General features: G+C 41.1%; 1 protein-coding gene across 1 annotated transcript in view; it reads left to right on the forward strand.

The window, feature by feature from the left end:
• Positions 1–898: 898 nt before the first annotated feature.
• BMERB1 (bMERB domain containing 1) overlaps positions 899–17999 on the forward strand; it is a 78587-nt gene continuing 61486 nt past the window's right edge. Inside the window, exon 1 of the mRNA XM_044980690.1 lies at positions 899–1131. Within this exon, the coding sequence (XP_044836625.1) occupies positions 1014–1131 (118 nt within the window). The 5' untranslated portion in view covers positions 899–1013. The remainder of the gene's footprint in view (positions 1132–17999) is intronic.

Here is a 17999-nt window from a genome sequence, read left to right on the forward strand (position 1 = left end):
TACATGTTTATGAGAAATGCAAAACCACATCATTTGTTTGGGTGCCATCCTCTGGCTTTTGCTGAAAGTGAAGCTAGAAAGCATGGAGCTCTGCAGAACTCTTGCAGCGCCTGTTGAAATGCACATGGTGGGGAGGGGGGGTTCACTGTGAAAGTAAAGCTTAGCTCTCCATGGTATTATTATTTATGAGGTGTAACATGCACCTGATGTGCTCAGCACTGCACAAGACACAAAAAGAAAGACAATCCCTGCCCTGAAGAATATACCTCTAGCCAAGGGTTCATAAACCTGGATTCCAGGGTCATGCAAATGTTCATGAGGTCAGACTCTTCATGTCTCCTAACAGAGCATTTACCTGGCTACTCCTCTAGAAGGAATGAAGAGGGAGCGTCACCAACCCAGCTGCCCTCAAAAAGATCAGGAGCTGAAGTGGACATGAACAGAAGGTGATGGAGGGCGGGGGTTAGGCTAGTTATGTATATGAAGGGGAGAGGGAAGCTAGCCAGTGCCCGGTGGGGAGAGCAGCTTGGGGGAGGGGGCAGGAGATAGGACCATAGAGATGGGCTTTGAAGGGAGGTTCCTTGTGAAGTGGGAAGCATCCTCCTCCATAACCGCTTGGGGGATGGGATATTCAGGCAAGGGTCTTCTTCCTTTGCGTCCCTGCCTGGAAAATACTATCCCCAGGCCGTGTCCTCCCCAGCCTGTGGCAGAATCCCTAGCCGGTGATCGCCTCTCCCCCCGTGGCATGCTTTCCCCCATTGTTTTCCTGCCTCCCCCTTCCCTTCTCCCTTGCTCTCCCCCAGCGCTTCTGTAGACAGCATCCTCGCACTGAGCATGTGCGCTGCATCCCTTCCCCTCCTCCTCCTCGGGTACCAGCCCGGCGGCGAGGTGCAGTGAGCTCAGCAGCGCCTTCCAGTCCAGCCCAGCAAAGGGCTGAGCCGGAGCCCTGCCGCCCCGGCTCGGGTGGAGGAAGCCGGGGAGCCCCATGCACACAGCCGGCCGGGGCAGTAGCCATGCACTCAGGCGTGGAGTTAAAGCGAGCCATCTCTGCCAGCATGGAGGCAGAGAAACCAATGAGACGCTACGGGGCAGTGGAGGAGACTGAGTGGCAAGCTGAGGGGCTGGGGAGAAGTAAGTGCTTTGGGTTGCTAGTGCAAAGGATGAAAACGCTGAGCTGCTGCTTGTTTCCGGATCCCCGCAGCAGCACTTTAAACCAGAGGGGGGAGGGGGTGAATAGCGCTTGAAAGGGCCATTCTGTTTGATAGAGATTGTGTTCAATCCGCACTGGAATGACCTGATCCCCTTAGCTTAGATCTGGCAATGCAGACATCCATGCCAATGAGCAACGGGGTCTTGGTAACAAAAGGAAACAGCCTTTGCTTTGTTTGGGGCTGGGGAGGGTTTGTGTGATCGTTTTGCCCATTGAGGCTGGTGGGAGCCTCTGCTTTCTGAACTGGGTTGAGTTCAAGGCAAAGGTCTTTCCCGCACTGACCCTAAGAATGGACAGGGGCTGGATTCATTCTAAGGCAGCTCAAGTCACTTTGTTATTTCGTTGAAAAATGGATCACTCACTTAGCTCAATGAAGTGCAGAGATGTTACTGGTTTGGAGGCCGTGGGATGGGGAAGGATAATTGGGACATTAGTTTCCCTTTGATGTCTATACAATGTGATTTAATATATGGCATTTAACAAATATTGGCAGCATGTTTGAGAGGCACAAGTGACATCCGTATTATTCGTTCCCATGTTCAATTGGAAGGTATTGAAATACTGTGCTTCATTCAATTGTATAATAATGGATGTACTGTATTTATTGGCTCAATAAAAGCTCTCTAGTGCAAGAGTGCTCTTCAGTGAAATCAACATGTTTCAGAATGCAGCAGCTGACACATCCATTCCAAAGTGCTGATGACAAGAATAGGTATAGAGATAAATGCTATCAATTCTAGCTGTCAGGAGGACTCCTGACTGTCCCAATACTAGTAACTGTTACTCTTTTGGTGGCAGAGCCACCTCCCAGCACAACTTGATAAACCTGTAAATTCCCTCCCATTTCCTAAATAACCATTTGTGGCTAACATCCTTGAAAAGGAAGTCAGCGAAAAGCTGTGCATTCGTTGCAGGACAAAATTATGATAAATTTTAGCAAGGATTCTGATTACGCTCTATGGAGAATGCTTTGTGGAGAATGAAATGTTTGCAATAACTTCTTTGTTAAGACAGGTTGTGGGCCATAATGTTTGCTGGTCTCCGAGATCTGTCATCCACCTTTTGATATTGTGCATCATAACGTCTTACTAGAATATCTTTAATATCTTTGGTTTGCAGCAGCTTGGTATCATATTTTATCCACTGTTTCCTGCTTTGCTCAAGTTTCTAAGATATTGCAGTGTTCCTTAGGACTATGTGTAGGGTTCATATTTTACCTCTGGCTTCAGTTTTCCATGAATATGTTATTACATAGATCATATGCTGATGACAGTGAAATCTAACTCTCCCACACTCCTGATGTTTCAATTGCAGCATTGGTTTTGTTGCAGTGCCTGGCATAGGTTCAGGACTGAATGGCTCAACGATTTTCCAAACTGAACTGAACAAGACTGAAATCATGTTGGTTGACTCATATACATGTAACAGTTTCTACTGCTTCTGTGGCACGGACTAGACTTGTGCTTGTCTCCTTGTTTCTAAAAATAAGACTCTTGGTATTGTTTTAAAGCCAGATCGTGAATGTTAGTGACCATGTAGCATCTGTAATAATGATAATAATTTGTACTTATAGAATAACTTTCATCCAAAGTCCACCAAGATCTATATTACTACCGTTCCAGTATCTCTACACAGTAAACTCAGGCTTAGAGAGGTGACTGGCATGATTTTCAGAACTGCTGATTACTTATGACTCCAACTGAATAGCAACTTAAAGTCAGAGAACAACTCATTGGCAGAGTAACTGGCAGGGAGGAATAGAACACAGGTGTCTTGACTCACATGCCCAGACGCTAGCCAGTAGAGTGCCACTGCTTCACACTAGCCCGTTTATTGATGACTTTTTTTTTAAGTCACTTGAAAAACATTACAGATTATATCCCAGAGTAATACTGAGGTGCTAGTCTGTTCTCCAGTCACCTTGAGTACTATTATGAGGCTTTACTATTTGAATAATTGATTATTTGGTTCATAGGCTTCAACTTGCTTAAAATATTATAGAGAGGCTACTTACAGTAGCTGTTCTAAATGATCATTGCACATCTTTCCTGCTCTGATGCCTGCACTGACTTCTAATCAGGCTTTTACATTGATTTTAAAATATTTTTGACTTTGTAAGGTGATTCCAAGCACTTTGGTGCAGAAAAAGGTGGCAGAAGTACTCTCCAGAACATGTGGGAAGCAAAATGTAGAGCGTCATATCAGAGTCACTCCTCCCAGTGCACCAAATTGGCTTTTCATGTTGATATAGAACTTTGAACATGTGAAGTGTTTATTATTATTGTTATTATTAACAAAATCAGATGCCCAGGATAACCATACGTAGTTGCCCTCCCTGTTCTCTTGTTTGTCTCATTTGTTTTCTGTGTTTTGTCATAACTTAGATTGTGAGCTCTTCAGGACTAAGATGATCATTTTATTGCCTACCTTTACAGTACCTATCACAATATGGCCCTATTCCCCAATTAGTGCCTCTAGACACAACTGTAGTACAAATAAATAATAATAACCGGGTAATGTACATTTGTTTTAAAGTCACTTGATTATCTAGGTAATGTAGTGGAAAGTGATGGAAGCCAATGGAAATAATACAATGGAAGCCAGATAGTTTCCATTTAACTGTTAAAGGAGAAGGAACTCTTTGCTAATATACATCTAGATTTGCAAAACTAGAAATAACGTACTTATTGGTTGTATCAGAGATTTGTTATTTTTAGAGCAATTAAGTGTAACACTATATGAAATCCTATTCTACAACAGTCACTTTTAGCCAGTATGACAATCTGAATGAATTTCACATATAAGTCTGAAACAGCTTTGTTGTAAGACATGGTTTTTTAAAAGTTTGTGAGGCACTGAACTTGTTTACTCACATGTGTGGGAGAAAATGTCTGAAGAGAGGAGAACAACATAAGAATGACTGCTTTCCATGCATGGAGCAGTTCTTGTGCTCAACAATAAAATGCATTCAGACTTGTGAATGGACAGGAATTCCAGCATATAATAATAGTGTGGTGACAACCTTCTCTTTAAGTGATAGTTATAATATACTTTTGGAAAGGCTTCACTGAACCAGAGATACATAAATGTATTTCTTGGCCATCATTAGCATACACACAACTTTATTTGGAAGCAACTGTATTAGCTTCAGTAGGGTTATAGAATTTCCTGGGTAAATACCAAAATGCCAATCCAATGAAATAATCACACAGAAATGAATGAGTAGCACAGTATCCTATTAAGCCTCACTGTTCACAGGTATATTTCTGCATGTTATTGTTTTGAAGTTTAGAACCAAGGTCAGGATACAAGGTCATGCCTGAATTTTGGTCAGCACAAACAGAAGTACATGTCAGGAGACTGCAAACGAAGAGCTTTGCTCTAATTTAATATGAGAATAAACAACAAATATTCTGTTTTTCACTCACTAAGCTTTAGGAATTTGTGTGTTATTCCTATTTTGTGGTAACAATGTCAGATGTAAGCTGCAGTGGTTAATTCAATAGTCCTTTTTTGCTTAAGTTTGAATAAGAATGGTAGGCTGGACAAAGGGGTCAGATCCTCACTCAAGGCAACTGGAAATTCCCCTGTCACATGGGGATTATCCAGTAGCTTAAGGCCAGCATAGCCAGCTCTGCGCCACCTGCCCTTCCTCTACCCTCCCAGCACACGGGGTATGTCATAGGTGTGCCATTGGCAAGAAGCAGTCAGCCTGGAATGAACACCAATCAGGGGCGGCTCTAGGTATTTTGCCACCCCAAGCACGGCAGGCAGGCTGCCCTCAGTGGCTTGCCTGCGGGAGGTCCCTGGTCCCGCGGATTTGGCGGCACGCCTGCAGGAGGTCCGCCGAAGCCATGGGACCAGCGGACCCTCTGCAGGCATGCCGCCGAAGGCAACCTACCTTCCACCCTCGCGGCGACCAGCAGAGCGCCCCCCGTGGCTTGCTGCCCCAAGCACGCGCTTGGCGTGCTGGTGCCTGGAGCTGCCCCTGATACCAATTATCCTGGGCCATCAGAACAACCCCTGTGGGGCTATTCCAGCTGGCATAGAACAGTCCTGTGGTTGCTCTAGTTTGTGCCAGAGGTTGAATGCCACCTCTGCCTCCAGCCCTGCAAGGGCACTAGGTAGAGCTTTGGCCCACTTGAGCAGGGCCGGCTCCAGACCCCAGCGCACCAAGCGCGTGCTTGGGGCGGCATGCCGCGTGGGGCGCTCTGCCTGTTGCCGGGAGGGCGGCAGGCAGCTCTGGTGGACCTCCCGCAGAAGTGCCTGCAGAGGGTCCGCTGGTCCCACGGCTCCGGTGGATCTTCCGCAGGCGTGCCTGCGGATGCTCCACCAGAGCCGCGGGACCAGCGGACCCTCCGCAGGCACGTCTGCAGGAGGTCCACCGGAGCCGTGGGACTGGCGACCACCAGAGCGCCCCCCGTGGTGTGCTGCCGTGCTTGGGACGGCAAAATTCCTAGAGCCGCCCCTGCACTTGAGGATTTGTTTCCGTGTGTTTTGTTGATAAGTCTCTGAAAAGCTTATTACCTGGTTTACCAAAAGGCTATGATGGCAGCTATTTTAACTGCTCTGTCACTGAATAGTGTGGCTGATCTACGCACTGAAAATATGCACTATGTAATACATGCACTCATTTGATAAGAGACTGTTGAAGAAACATATAATGCCTTTGCTGTTGCCAGAGCATGCATAATACTGGGGAACTAGATTCCTCAGGTAATGGGAAGTCTTTTACGTTTACACAACTGGTTCAAAACCAGGTCATGTTAGTGGTGCTCTTTTGTGCAGAGGTAGTCCCCCTCCCTGAGTATGGGCAGCCTGAAGAGACTGAAAAAATAGCTGAAGTTAGTAGAGCACAGGGGCATGATTAGGCATGTCCCATTCCTCTAGCCATGCACTCTTTTTCCTGCTCTGGCATTGGCAGGAAAGGGGAGAGGCATAAGAGCTCCTACTCAAGTGCCACACCCCTAGAGGTCACTCTTGACCTGGGGCAATCCTCCCTTGGCTGGCTAAGTCAATTTTAAGACCAGATTTTGCTAGCAGTGCAGTGTAGCCTCATCACAGAACAGAATCTGTCTCAGAATGTTTAACGTGACTTAATAATGTTTTATAATCCTTTGGACAGCGTCTGATGTAGTATTTAAAAAAAAAATCAAACAGCAGTAGGGATATACACTTGGACTGCCAAGACAAATATCTACAGTGCCCAGCTCCAAGAGTGTGTCACTCTTGTCATCCTGTTTTTAAGGTAGTTTAAGGCTTTTCACGTTGGATTCACATTTATCATTGTTGATGTTAATCAAATACTTGTGTACATTAGACAAAAAACAGGAATCATTCATTCCTGAATTTGTGTGTCAGCTTCCTGAGATTCTTATTTTCATAGCCCTTTACAGACAGACCGTCAGACACACATGTACAAACAGACAGACAGACAGACACAGCATTTTTGGGCCCAGTCCTACATCATACTGAGTGCCTTCTGCGATTTCTGACTTCACTGGGAATTGAGGGTGGTCATCACCTTGCTGGATTGGCTCTATGACTATAGAAAAGAAGCAGATGGATTTGTCTAAATACCATTGGACTGTCCATGGCAGAATAGATTCAACTAAAGCTTCTGCAGAGCTAAAATAAAACATGCTTTAATTCAAACCAACATCCAAATGAGTGAGACTCTACTGTCCCAGACACCATAAGTTATTATTATTAATCAGTATTATTAATAATAAACGTCACTGTATCGTTATCCAGGTCCAAAGGTTTCAAAAAAAATTAGTACAAAATTAGTACAAATAACAAAAAACAAAATTAATCATAAATTGATGAATCATGAGCCAAAGGAATAAAGAACAGATGAAACAACATGGGGGAGACTTTCAAAGGCACTAATGGGAGTTAAAAAGTCCAACTTTCATTGATTTTCAATGGGAGAGGTCCCCTAAACTGCTCTTTGTGTTACTGAAAATTTCCCCTGTATGTGTGTAGTGTGCACCCACATTTCTAAATATAGAACTATTGTAAGGTGACTGTGGTTTTAATATGCAAGCAATGTCATTCACGGTAGTAAATGCCTGCTGTTTAGAAGCTCAGAATTAGATTTGTGGTAAAGAAAGGAGGAGAAACATTTTAATACACTTCTGTTTGTGTGTATATTGTATTGAAGAGTGTCATGTATGTCTAAGTGAAGAATCTGCATGATACTTCACTCAATGCCTATTTAAGTCAATGGGAGTCTATGCATTGATTTCTGTGGCTTTTGGATTGGGTCCATAGACAATTAGGCCTTGTCAACAGGAGAAAGTTGCACTGGTTTCTTTTAAATAAGTTTTAAAATAATCTGTGTATGCATACTCTTATTTCAGAGTGGCTTAATTCAGTTTAAATTGATTTTTAATTTATTTAAGCTAAAATGAAATAAACTTGGTTTAAACTGAAATAAGACGTGCCACACAGAGGTTTGCACTAGTTTGACTAAATAGATTTAAAATCACACCTTTAATAAAACGGATGCAACTTTCTCATGTATGCAAGGCCTTAGATGTGTGTTTGCCATTGATAATTTACCTCAGGCTAGTGCATCAGATGGTTCAAGTTCTGGGGAACCATAGAAGCGTTTCGCTACTAAATGCAGAGACAAAGGGCCTAGTTCCCCACAACCTTGCGCCATGTGTCATAGAAGTGTAGGGCTGGAAGGAACCTTGAGAGGTCATCTAATTATACATCCCCCTGCACTGAGAAGGGACCATTCTCATTGATACCTATGCAAAGTAAGTATAAAAAAATCCTAACATATCACAATGGTAGCATTTTACGTTCACTTTGCACAGGAGTAAATGATTACACAAGGAACAAGGCAGTGAAGAATCAGGACCCCAAAAGGTGGAGAAAAAGGTGAAGTGTAAGAAGAATAGAAAATCAAAGCTTTACATAAGAAAAGAGATTGGTGGTAAAATAGTATTTAATGCCACAAGCGTGAAAGAAGTTAAAAACTTGTTTGAAGTTCCAGATGTTGAATAGACTCTTAGCCTCTTAACCAAATAGATTTAATTTTGCAAAAGATTTTTGCTTCATTAAAGAGGCAGTGTGGTCAAGAGAGTAGAGCATGGGTTCTACTCCTCACTGTTACTGACCTGCTGTATTACACTGGGCAAGTCATTTAATTTTCTTGTGATTCATTTTCCATTTCTATAAAATGAGGATAAGGATGCATTGTAAAGCACTTGGAGATCTCTGGATGAAAAGCTCAGCATTAAGAGCTAAGTATTAGAAACTGTATTTATTCCAAGCAATATCATAGACAAAACTGCTTTTGGTTTATTCAGTGCCAGCCCACTGGGAAAAGTGGGAAAGGATCTAACCCCAGGGTATGGCAATTAAATATCTCTTTACAGAAGTAGTGAATCTGCTGGTTTTATGAAAGTCTGAAGACAGGCTTTAAATAGACTGAGACAGTAATTAAGATTCTTAGTATGTTTCTATTTTTAAAAGATCTGTACATTAATTTTTAAAGAAACACAGAGAAACCAAGAAAGCAAATTTGCAGTGATAAAACAGCAATAAGTAATCCCGTGGCATTAGACAATATCGGCTTAAGTAAATCCTTGTAGAATATTTTGGCACCTATTTTCTAACAGGCAGTAAGACAGATATTGAAGGATGAGTCCAAGCCAAGATTATTATTGTCTCTTATTATTGTAATTATTAGTATTAACATATTTATATTGTATTTCTTCACTGAGGAAAGTCAGCTTTTGTCTCATTAGTGCAGCAAAGACAATGCTTCCCACTGAAGAATTTTATCCTTTCTAAAGGATGGAATCTAATCCAGTTGAAGTCAATAGCAATACTCTCATTGACATGAGTAGGAGCAGGAGTAGGCCCTAAAATTCTGCTGTGTGAATGTTTCTATGAATGACTGATGGCATTGACCAGTATCAGAAACAAGTAACTGTGCTTGTATTTCTGGCACAACTGCAGATGCTTTCATTTATTTGAATTCTCTTCTTGTATTTATTTCTACCTGTGTTAGGTCCTGATCTTCCTTTCTCGCAGAATATTCCTTATGTATAGGAAATAACACTTAAAAATTCCCCCAAGGTCGAGCCTGTGTTGCATGTAGCTCTCAAAGAGGAGAGGTTTTCGTACCTCACAGAGGGGACAGGAGCATGACTCACAGACCCCAGAGAGCTTGAGGATTCACAGAATGACTAGTTTCCAAGCTAGCAGAAGCTAGAAATGACTAGTTTCTAAGCTACCTGGTGTCAACACAGGTACCGCTATCTCCCCAAACAACATAGCTCTTTCCGCTACAGCTGTGGACTCCAAGGAGCTGCAGGGATGGTGTGAGAAGGCAGAAGAAGAATGCTGTTTCCAATGCCAGTACACACATTTTTGCTCAGAATCCTGCCATTAGTAGAAGGAAGCATGCTACTTTGAGCAGCTGCTTTCTTGCTTCAGTCCCTCTTGGTCCTTGGAACTTTACTTACAGATCCATAGAACCCTGATAGTGCAGATTGGCATGGAGGGGCTGTTTTGGCTTCTGGTGATGGAAGTGGAAACAGACCAGGAAGCTACTGGTTTCCTCCCACATTCTCTCTATCCCAATTCAGTATGGCTAGACTTCCTCCTACACTCCAGTCCCTTTTCTAGCTGAGTTGCAATTTACTGCCTCCGCATTCTATGCACAAGCTGAAACCTCTGATTTATTATTCTACTAACTCAATTTACACCACAAAAATGGTCTAGTGAGAAAAACTGCAAAAAAAACCCCAAAACAAAACAAAATAACCTCCCCAAAAAGGGAGTGGTTTGAAGAAATATGGGAGGTGTCTGGGCAAAGCCAATATATTATGCAGAGTACAATGGAAAAACAATGAAAGTTAGTGCAACAAATAAATAGCAAATCATTGCTGCACAGATTAAATGTTTTGGCAAATAAATTTGTCTGTTAAAATACCCATAGGTCAAAGAGTTAATGAATTCCAAAGTCTTTATATATGACAGTGAATACTTAAAAAGGTAAATTAAACTTAGATATAACTCAGTGTTAATATTTGGGTGAGTGTACACCAATAATTATTTGAAATGTTATTTGTGGGGCTCAGATGTCATATTCGGGACAGTTTCTCATTAGCTTTCATATATCCTTTAAATATAATTTATGAAAAGTAATATGGCAGATCTGTAAAATAGGACACTTTGAACATAAATTCCTGCCAATAACCAGTGGTATTATGCACTTCTATTATGTAATTTTCTCCTTGTGTTTGGTCGTTGACTCCTATGCTTTACAGCGTGCTTCTCATAGGAGCCACTGTTTATTTATGCCCATGTGTGTGCACCAGTTCAGAGGCAGTAATAAAAAAATAGCATTGTAAGATCAAGCCCACCTGCACTGAGCACCTCTGAGCATTCCTCAGGGTGCTCAGTCACTGTGCAAATTGAAACTCAGCACCTAGCAATATTGAGCCCAAAGGTGCTAAAATCTGCATCAGGATAAGCCCCTTTTGGTAGAAAACCTACAGTGCAAAATACTTTATTATTTTCCTTTTGGGCTATTAAATAAAGCCATTTCATTTCCCTGAGAAGCATTCTGCTGTATAACTAGATTAAAGCTATAGTATAAATTCACTCACAATTCAAAGATGAAAAATGCATGCTTGGAGGGTGAAGTGTATGAAAAAACAGTGTGAGTGTCCCTGGATAATTCTGTTAGTTGCCCTACAGAATCAGCAATGAAACATTAATTAACCACATTTTGTCAGTTCATAAAGGGCAAAATGTTTGAGAAAATCATTTCAAGAAAATTCTTCATTAAATGAAAGAATAATTTCCAGTGAGACAGGTGGCTCATTGAGCAGTTCTAATGATTGTATGTGCTCCCAAAAATGCAAAATGTAATGTGTTATATGAAGAGCAGGAGCAGTGTTGTAAGTATCTTTTTACTGGCCTGAAGAAACCACTTTATTGATTGGGGATTTATGGGATTTTGTACAAACACGTTTGTTTTTTATACTGACAAACTGGAAAAATATCTCATCTCCAAGTGATTTAATGGAAATGTGACAGCAGCCTCTGTTCACCTCTTAGCAAAAAAATTCAAAAAGGGCAGAAGAATCAACAAGGAATTCCACCTTTTATGTATTTTCAGAATATGAGGCCAAGCTCATTCCTGGAGCAATGCCACTGAAGCCAGCTGAGCTACTTCAGGGGTGAACTGGTATTGTGGTGAACTGGTGCAGAAGTGTAACACCCATTCTCTTATTTTTACAAACACAGAACTCAGTCCTGTTCCACTGAAGTCAATGGGAGTTTCACCATCAACGTCAGTGAGAGCAAAACTGGGCTTTGTGCTTGCAGCTACGTAAGTCTGGATCACTCTGATTTTCTACAAAAATACCCAGGGAAGGGAGTTTGAAAGATGTGTACAATCTGTGATGATTGCCTTGCAGAGATTTTCTGGGATTGTTTCATTAGCATGGTGGAGACTGCGTCCTGTCCACCTCCCCCAGCCAGAGAGAGTGGTCCTGTCCTTGACTCCCAGGAATCCAGGTGATCAATGGGGATTCATCTTCTTGGAGGCCCTGTGCATCTACATTTGTTCTAGGGATCATTGTCTCAATCATTTAGCTCCTGGGCAGCGTGGCACCATTTGGCAATGGACCTGGAGCATCATGGGCCAGTGGCTTTCCCTAAAACCAATGTGTTTCCCAGTTGCAGAGGAAGAAGAGAAAAGTTAATGCTACCTGAAATTAATTCATTCCCTTGGCCACACTCTTGGTCCTCCCTGTGCTACCCCATGTCTGTCACCTCTGCCACTAAGGATACTTAACCTCTCAGAGGACTTTCCACCAGAGTCTGGGCTGAGGAGAGGTGAACAATGCTGCTAAAGTGAATCAGTGCAGAGGTTTCCCTCCATGCTGCTAATTTTAGAGCACTTAAAGAATGAAACTACCTTGTGGCATGGCATACACAGCCATAGAGATGTGTCAGCCAGTGGAATTCAGGTAGATTTGTCCCTGTTGTGATGAAACCTACATATAATGAGGTTAAGAAAACCCCTCCACCAACAAGATCCATAATATTAACTCCCCCTACCGACAGAAGGTAAGTATCCTGAATCCATTCATTTCTGAGCTGACGTTTAGGGCTCTGTTACGAGGTCTCCATTTCTTCATATCTAAGAACACGGGATAGGCAATCAGCTCAGTGGTTTCAGTTTTATATCAGTCCAGTGACAGTTGCAATGGAGAAAGTATTAGCACGTTTAAAGGACATTGAAATCAGAATAAAATTAAGCAATTAACTTTGTGAAAATGAAGGTTCATAAAGTGCCTCCAGATCCTCAGATGAAAGGTGCTGTTTAAATGCAAATAGTCATTATTATTTTGTGTAAATATAAACAAATAAGAACCTCTGCTATGCCACCAGAGCTCTGTTAATCAGTAACAGTTAACACACACATGGGAAAAGTATTAGAAGATCTTGGCTCCACTGTGGGCCAATCTTCTCATTCTGGAGGTAGGCTGGTCAGCGGAAACCATTTTCTTGATTGCTTGGGGCCTTGACTGTGGCAATACAAGGGGGAAAATCCTGAGAAACAGGACAGTGCAAAGTCTATGCACCACTGAAGTCCCACTTTAGCCTTAAGAATGAAGGATATCCATGTAGCTACCACCTTTACAGTCCAGGGACTGTAGTAGTAGCTGTGGTCCCTGCATGCTCCTTATGTAAGAATATAGGCTATAGAATCCTCATATGACCCATTGGCCAGGCCATCCCCTGAACCTGTCCCTGTTTCCCCTCCATGGATCCTCAGAGAGCATCATCTATGGCATCCTGGGGGCACAGAGCCTCCTATGTGGCGTCTCCACAGCCTGGCCCCACCTTGTGCAGTAGAACTGTGCAAGTCTCACTGTATTTTGAGCCTTGTATGCCCATGGGGTAAGGAAAACCATCATTTAACCCTCTGAGCAGTTAGCAATCATATCTCCTACAGTGAATCTCCTCTTTTCCTGGCTTCTGAGAAGAATCTCCTCAATATTTAATTAGTTACCTGTCTGGGAAAGTGCTACATGCACCAATTTCTGTTATGTCTGAAACAATTCTCCATACCAGTATCACTTTGGGCTTTGTTAGACTGGACTCAGATATATAGAATTATTTATTGAACAGCTACTAGGATTGCTTAAAAATACTCACCCGCTGCTTGGAAGGTGACTAGATGCTTAGAAACCCTCTTCTAGAGAACTATATTAGGCTACGTCTACACTGTACTTTCATCTGTAAAACTTTTGTCAGTTAGGGTTGTGGAAAAAAAAAAACTCTCAAAGGTATGAATTTAAAGTGGCTTAGTTAAACCACATTAAACCCCTGTGTGGACACTGTCATTCAGAATTAGAATGGTCTTAGTTTAGTTTAATTCACTTCCAAGCCTTGAGTGTCTCTGTTTAGACAAGCCTTAAATTATTATTATTATTACTATGACACTGTAATGTGGTACAGAGCTCTATGAGAGAGAACCAAGTTTTATTGTAAAATGATTGGATAATTTGAAAACCAAAGGAGACTATTACGGAGAATTTAAATTTGGGGAAATGCCATTGGTCATTTTACTACATAAATTCACCCAACTGTGTGAATTTCTACCAATTATTTTTCATTGTTTAAAAATACTTAGTGAATGATATTGGTGATACTGTGAGAAGTTTAATGTTAAAAACTGTATTTTTTAAAGGAACATAGTAAGTTTGGTTAGTTAGTCTTCAGATTTCAGTTTTCAGGCTTTTTCGGTGAGGCTAGGAGAAGAAAAAATAATAGAGTTAGAAAATATCTTTTAAATAATTCAAATTTAAATTGGGTGTTTGGAGTTTTATTTGAAAACTGAATTTTGACATTCTTTTGCAGTGTTGTGGTATTTGAAACCCAAACACTTGCTCTTTGTGCAAGAGAAGCAGAAAATGACCCTGGCGGTAAACCAAATTTAAACCCACCAGGCTGTTTTCATTGTTCAAGGCAAATAAAAAGCAAAAAGGAAAACAACAACATAAACCAGGAAGAGTCACTTGCATTTCTAAACATTTTTTCTTTTTTTAATAATCTATTGTGTTATAAATACAGGTTATAAATGTGTTATTTGAAATGTGATATTTAACCTGGCATTAGTCCCAATTCCACATACTTACTGCCTGGAACTTCCATTGACTTCAGTCAGAGTCCCATGTGAAAGGTGAAATTCGCCCCTGTGCACATGCCCAGAACAAGACTATACACCACTTAAGTTCTATTTAAGTCTTCAAATTGGGGCTGAATATCACCCAGGGACTGGCTGAGGGATCAGGACAAGTGACCCTTTAATGATAGTCTTCTGAATCAGATTAAAATACCCTATTTTAATTAAAGGTCCAATCCATCTCCACTGAAGTCAATGGATATTGACTACAATGGGAGTTGGATCAGGCCCTCAAAGACCATTTTTTTCTTGCTTTTCATGCACTATTTTGAGTCTTTTCTTTTTTCACACAGAGTAGTTGTCAAATCAAATATGGTTAGCTGCTTTAACACAGAGGAAGCATACAGATAAGTATTTTTCACATCCTTTGAAGGTCTAATTGCTGTTAATATGTAAGGCCACAGTATTTTAAATTCACTTTTAACAAGTGCTGGCAAAGGGAAAAAGTTCTATGCAACATCATCAGTAAATCTATAGGCAATATTATTTATTTGAATTTAAAACTTTTTTTTGCAACTTATGCACACTGGTTTGTGAAAAACAAAACTAAGTTTAAACAGCCAACTATTAAATCTCACCAAATGTACCCAGATATTAAGGTACAGATTGCAGCCAGCCCCTGTAAGGGGTGGGGGTAGGTGCAAGGAATCCTATTCCTCTTATTCCCCAGCATAAAGCTAGTTGGAATCTCATTGGGGAACACAGTCTCTGCTCTCAGCAGCTCCCTACCAGCTATCTGAAAGGGGAAGAAGAGAGGCAGGGTTAGAGTGGAGCCATGGCCATGCATGGGGTGGAGAATGTTTTTTCAGGTTCCCTCTTTAGGAATGAAAAGAGGATCTCTTGGGGTATGTTTGGTCAAACGAGATAAACATGTATCAAATGCAGCATTATGAATACAGGGGCTCAGTCCTGAAGTTTCTTGCTCAGGCAACACTCCCACTGACTTTAGGACTGGGCAGAGCAAATCTAGTAAATATAAAGTACCGGGTAAGTTGATTCTGAGGCCTTTGCTTGGAGTAACTCAGGGATGTTTGGACTGATGAATCAGTGTAGCGATAGCGCCTGAACTTATGGTGTGAATCCCAGCCCAAAGCAAAGAGCTTGTATGAGAACTGCCTTATCTCACCTGTGCACCTTTAAGAATGTCCTTCCAGTTTATTTCTCTTTGTTACACTGATTTAATAAGAACTTCTTAGGTGATTTTTTTCCTCTGTGATATAGAAGAAACTCATTTGTGTTTACTTCTCATGCATAATACTTGACCTGGATTTAAACTCTGCCTTGGTATGGTTTCTCATGGTAAAAGGCAGTCAAGTGTAACAGCACACTTTTTTAATCTTTCTTGAATTCCAGGGCCAGATTCTGCTTGCAGTCACAGTAGGGTAAATCCAGTGTAACTGCATTAACTTAACAGAGTCTTGCCTAACCCAGTGTAACTGGAAGAAAAAGCTGCCACCATACATGAGTCATAGAAAGGTACAGGTGTTTGAGTCAAACAAATCATTGACTCCTTTCTGCATCATTCAAAAATGAAATGTAAATCAAACATTGTTTCTTCAAAGCTAAATATTGCTTTAAACCGTGCTGTTCCACTTTACAACACAATTACAAGGAGAGGGCCATGTACTGCCCTACACAGAACAAAACATGCAAGATGCAGGATACTCCAAGTTTCTCTTTGCAGAGTGTCCTTCTCATTATACCACCATAGGTACTTGTTCTTTATGATAGAAAGTGTAAATTTCAGAGATAAATGTCATTTTATGTCTACTATAATAAGGACTATCAGAACTCTCATTAGTTTCTAGATACTATGGTGATTAGTGTCCTATAAGTATTATATGAAAGACACATAAAGTGGGTGGATGTCAAAGGGAATTCTGTGTGCAAAACAAGGACAGTATTAACCCCCAATTAATGATCTAAGTGTATGTTAATAGGCAGCAGTATGTTAAAATTAATAGGCAGCAAGTTTAAAACAAAAGGAAGTATTTTTTCATACAACGCACAGTCAACCTGTGCAACACCTTGCCAGAGGATGTTGTGAAGGCCAAGACCATAACAGGGTTCAAAAAAAGAACTAGGTAAATTCACGGAGGATAGATCCATCAATGGCTATTAGCCAGGATGGGCAGGCATGGTGTCCCTAGCCTCTGTTTGCCAGAAGCTGGGAATGAGCGACAGGGGATGGGTCACTTGATGATTACCTGTTCTGTTCATTCCCTCTGGGGCACCTGGCACTGGCCACTGTTGGAAGACAGGATACTGGGCCAGCAGGCCAGTCTTATGTTCCTGGTTCACATATAGAGACTAGCAAACATGAGAGACCATCAGTTTTTGTCATAACTCCTCCTACAAGAATTAATACTACAACTGAATAAAAGCTTCTAAACTAGATGTGAATAAAATACAACAGAACATTCACAACAGCAGAGGAAGAAGGTAAGTATACATACTGTACTAGTGTGTGCTTTATTCTTTAGAAACATAAATTGGATGAGAAATACTTAATTCAGAAGAAAGGTCAGTAAAAATGGACGTTCATCATGTCCCTGGAGGTAAAGACAACTTTGATGAGTTAATTAAACAATGTATAAGCTGTAATGAATCCTCTACAAATAAATGCTAGTTTGAAAATGTATCTATTCTATTCTATGCTTACACGAAGAAACATTTATTAAAAGGTAAATCCATTAAAGGTGGAGAGTCTACTTAAAAATATCACATTTTTGTTAGACCAACTGTAAATCTACAATTACTAGTAACAGGTAAGATTAATGGCCTGAAAGAGATTATAATGGCCATTTTTGTCTGTTCATGTTGTTTACTTTGTGCATTTGATAACACTTTGTGATACACAGCCATAATTTTCTCCTGGTGCCTGTGAATGGTTCTCACACAGCAACAAGAAAGAGATAAACACTTTAGGAAATAGGAAAATGCAATTGTAAAAGCTCAGAATGTTGCAGGGGAACTCAGGAACAGATTTAGTTTAACAATGTTTTTTTTAAATTGACAGAGTTCATGTTGCTGGCATCCCAATAGTTTATTCACTGATAGGTATCTCTCCAGCCTCTCTCTTCACACTGCAGCATATTTAATTTGTATAGGGAACTGCAAGAATTTCCACCCACACCAGCCTCAGAAGGCAAGAGTTCTGATCATTGACAATCAGAAATATATATTATCTATTACCTTCCTTACCAATTTATTATGGAGTAACTCTCTAGTTGGAATAATTTTTAATTTGGCAACTCTTTATATGCAGACATGGCAACAGGGGAAATTGAATGTTAAGGAAAATTCAGAGCCAGAGAAATTGCTTGCAAAATGATTCTGAGGGAAATAAACAGTTTGATTAAAGTCCACGTCACAGTTGCAGGGCTAGCTACACCTCTGTCCCTTTTCTGATTTCTCTAATAGCACCCCCTCAGATCTTAGCTTTGTACCTTTACCTATCATGGGCTAGAATTCCATAATTCTCCCACTCTTAGATCTAGCTCTGAACTACAATACTCTGCATATCACTCATTGTTCTTACCCAGTAGGTCCAAC

This window comes from Mauremys mutica, chromosome 11 (genome assembly GCF_020497125.1).
Source record: "Mauremys mutica isolate MM-2020 ecotype Southern chromosome 11, ASM2049712v1, whole genome shotgun sequence".
NCBI classification, from domain to species: Eukaryota; Metazoa; Chordata; order Testudines; family Geoemydidae; genus Mauremys; species Mauremys mutica.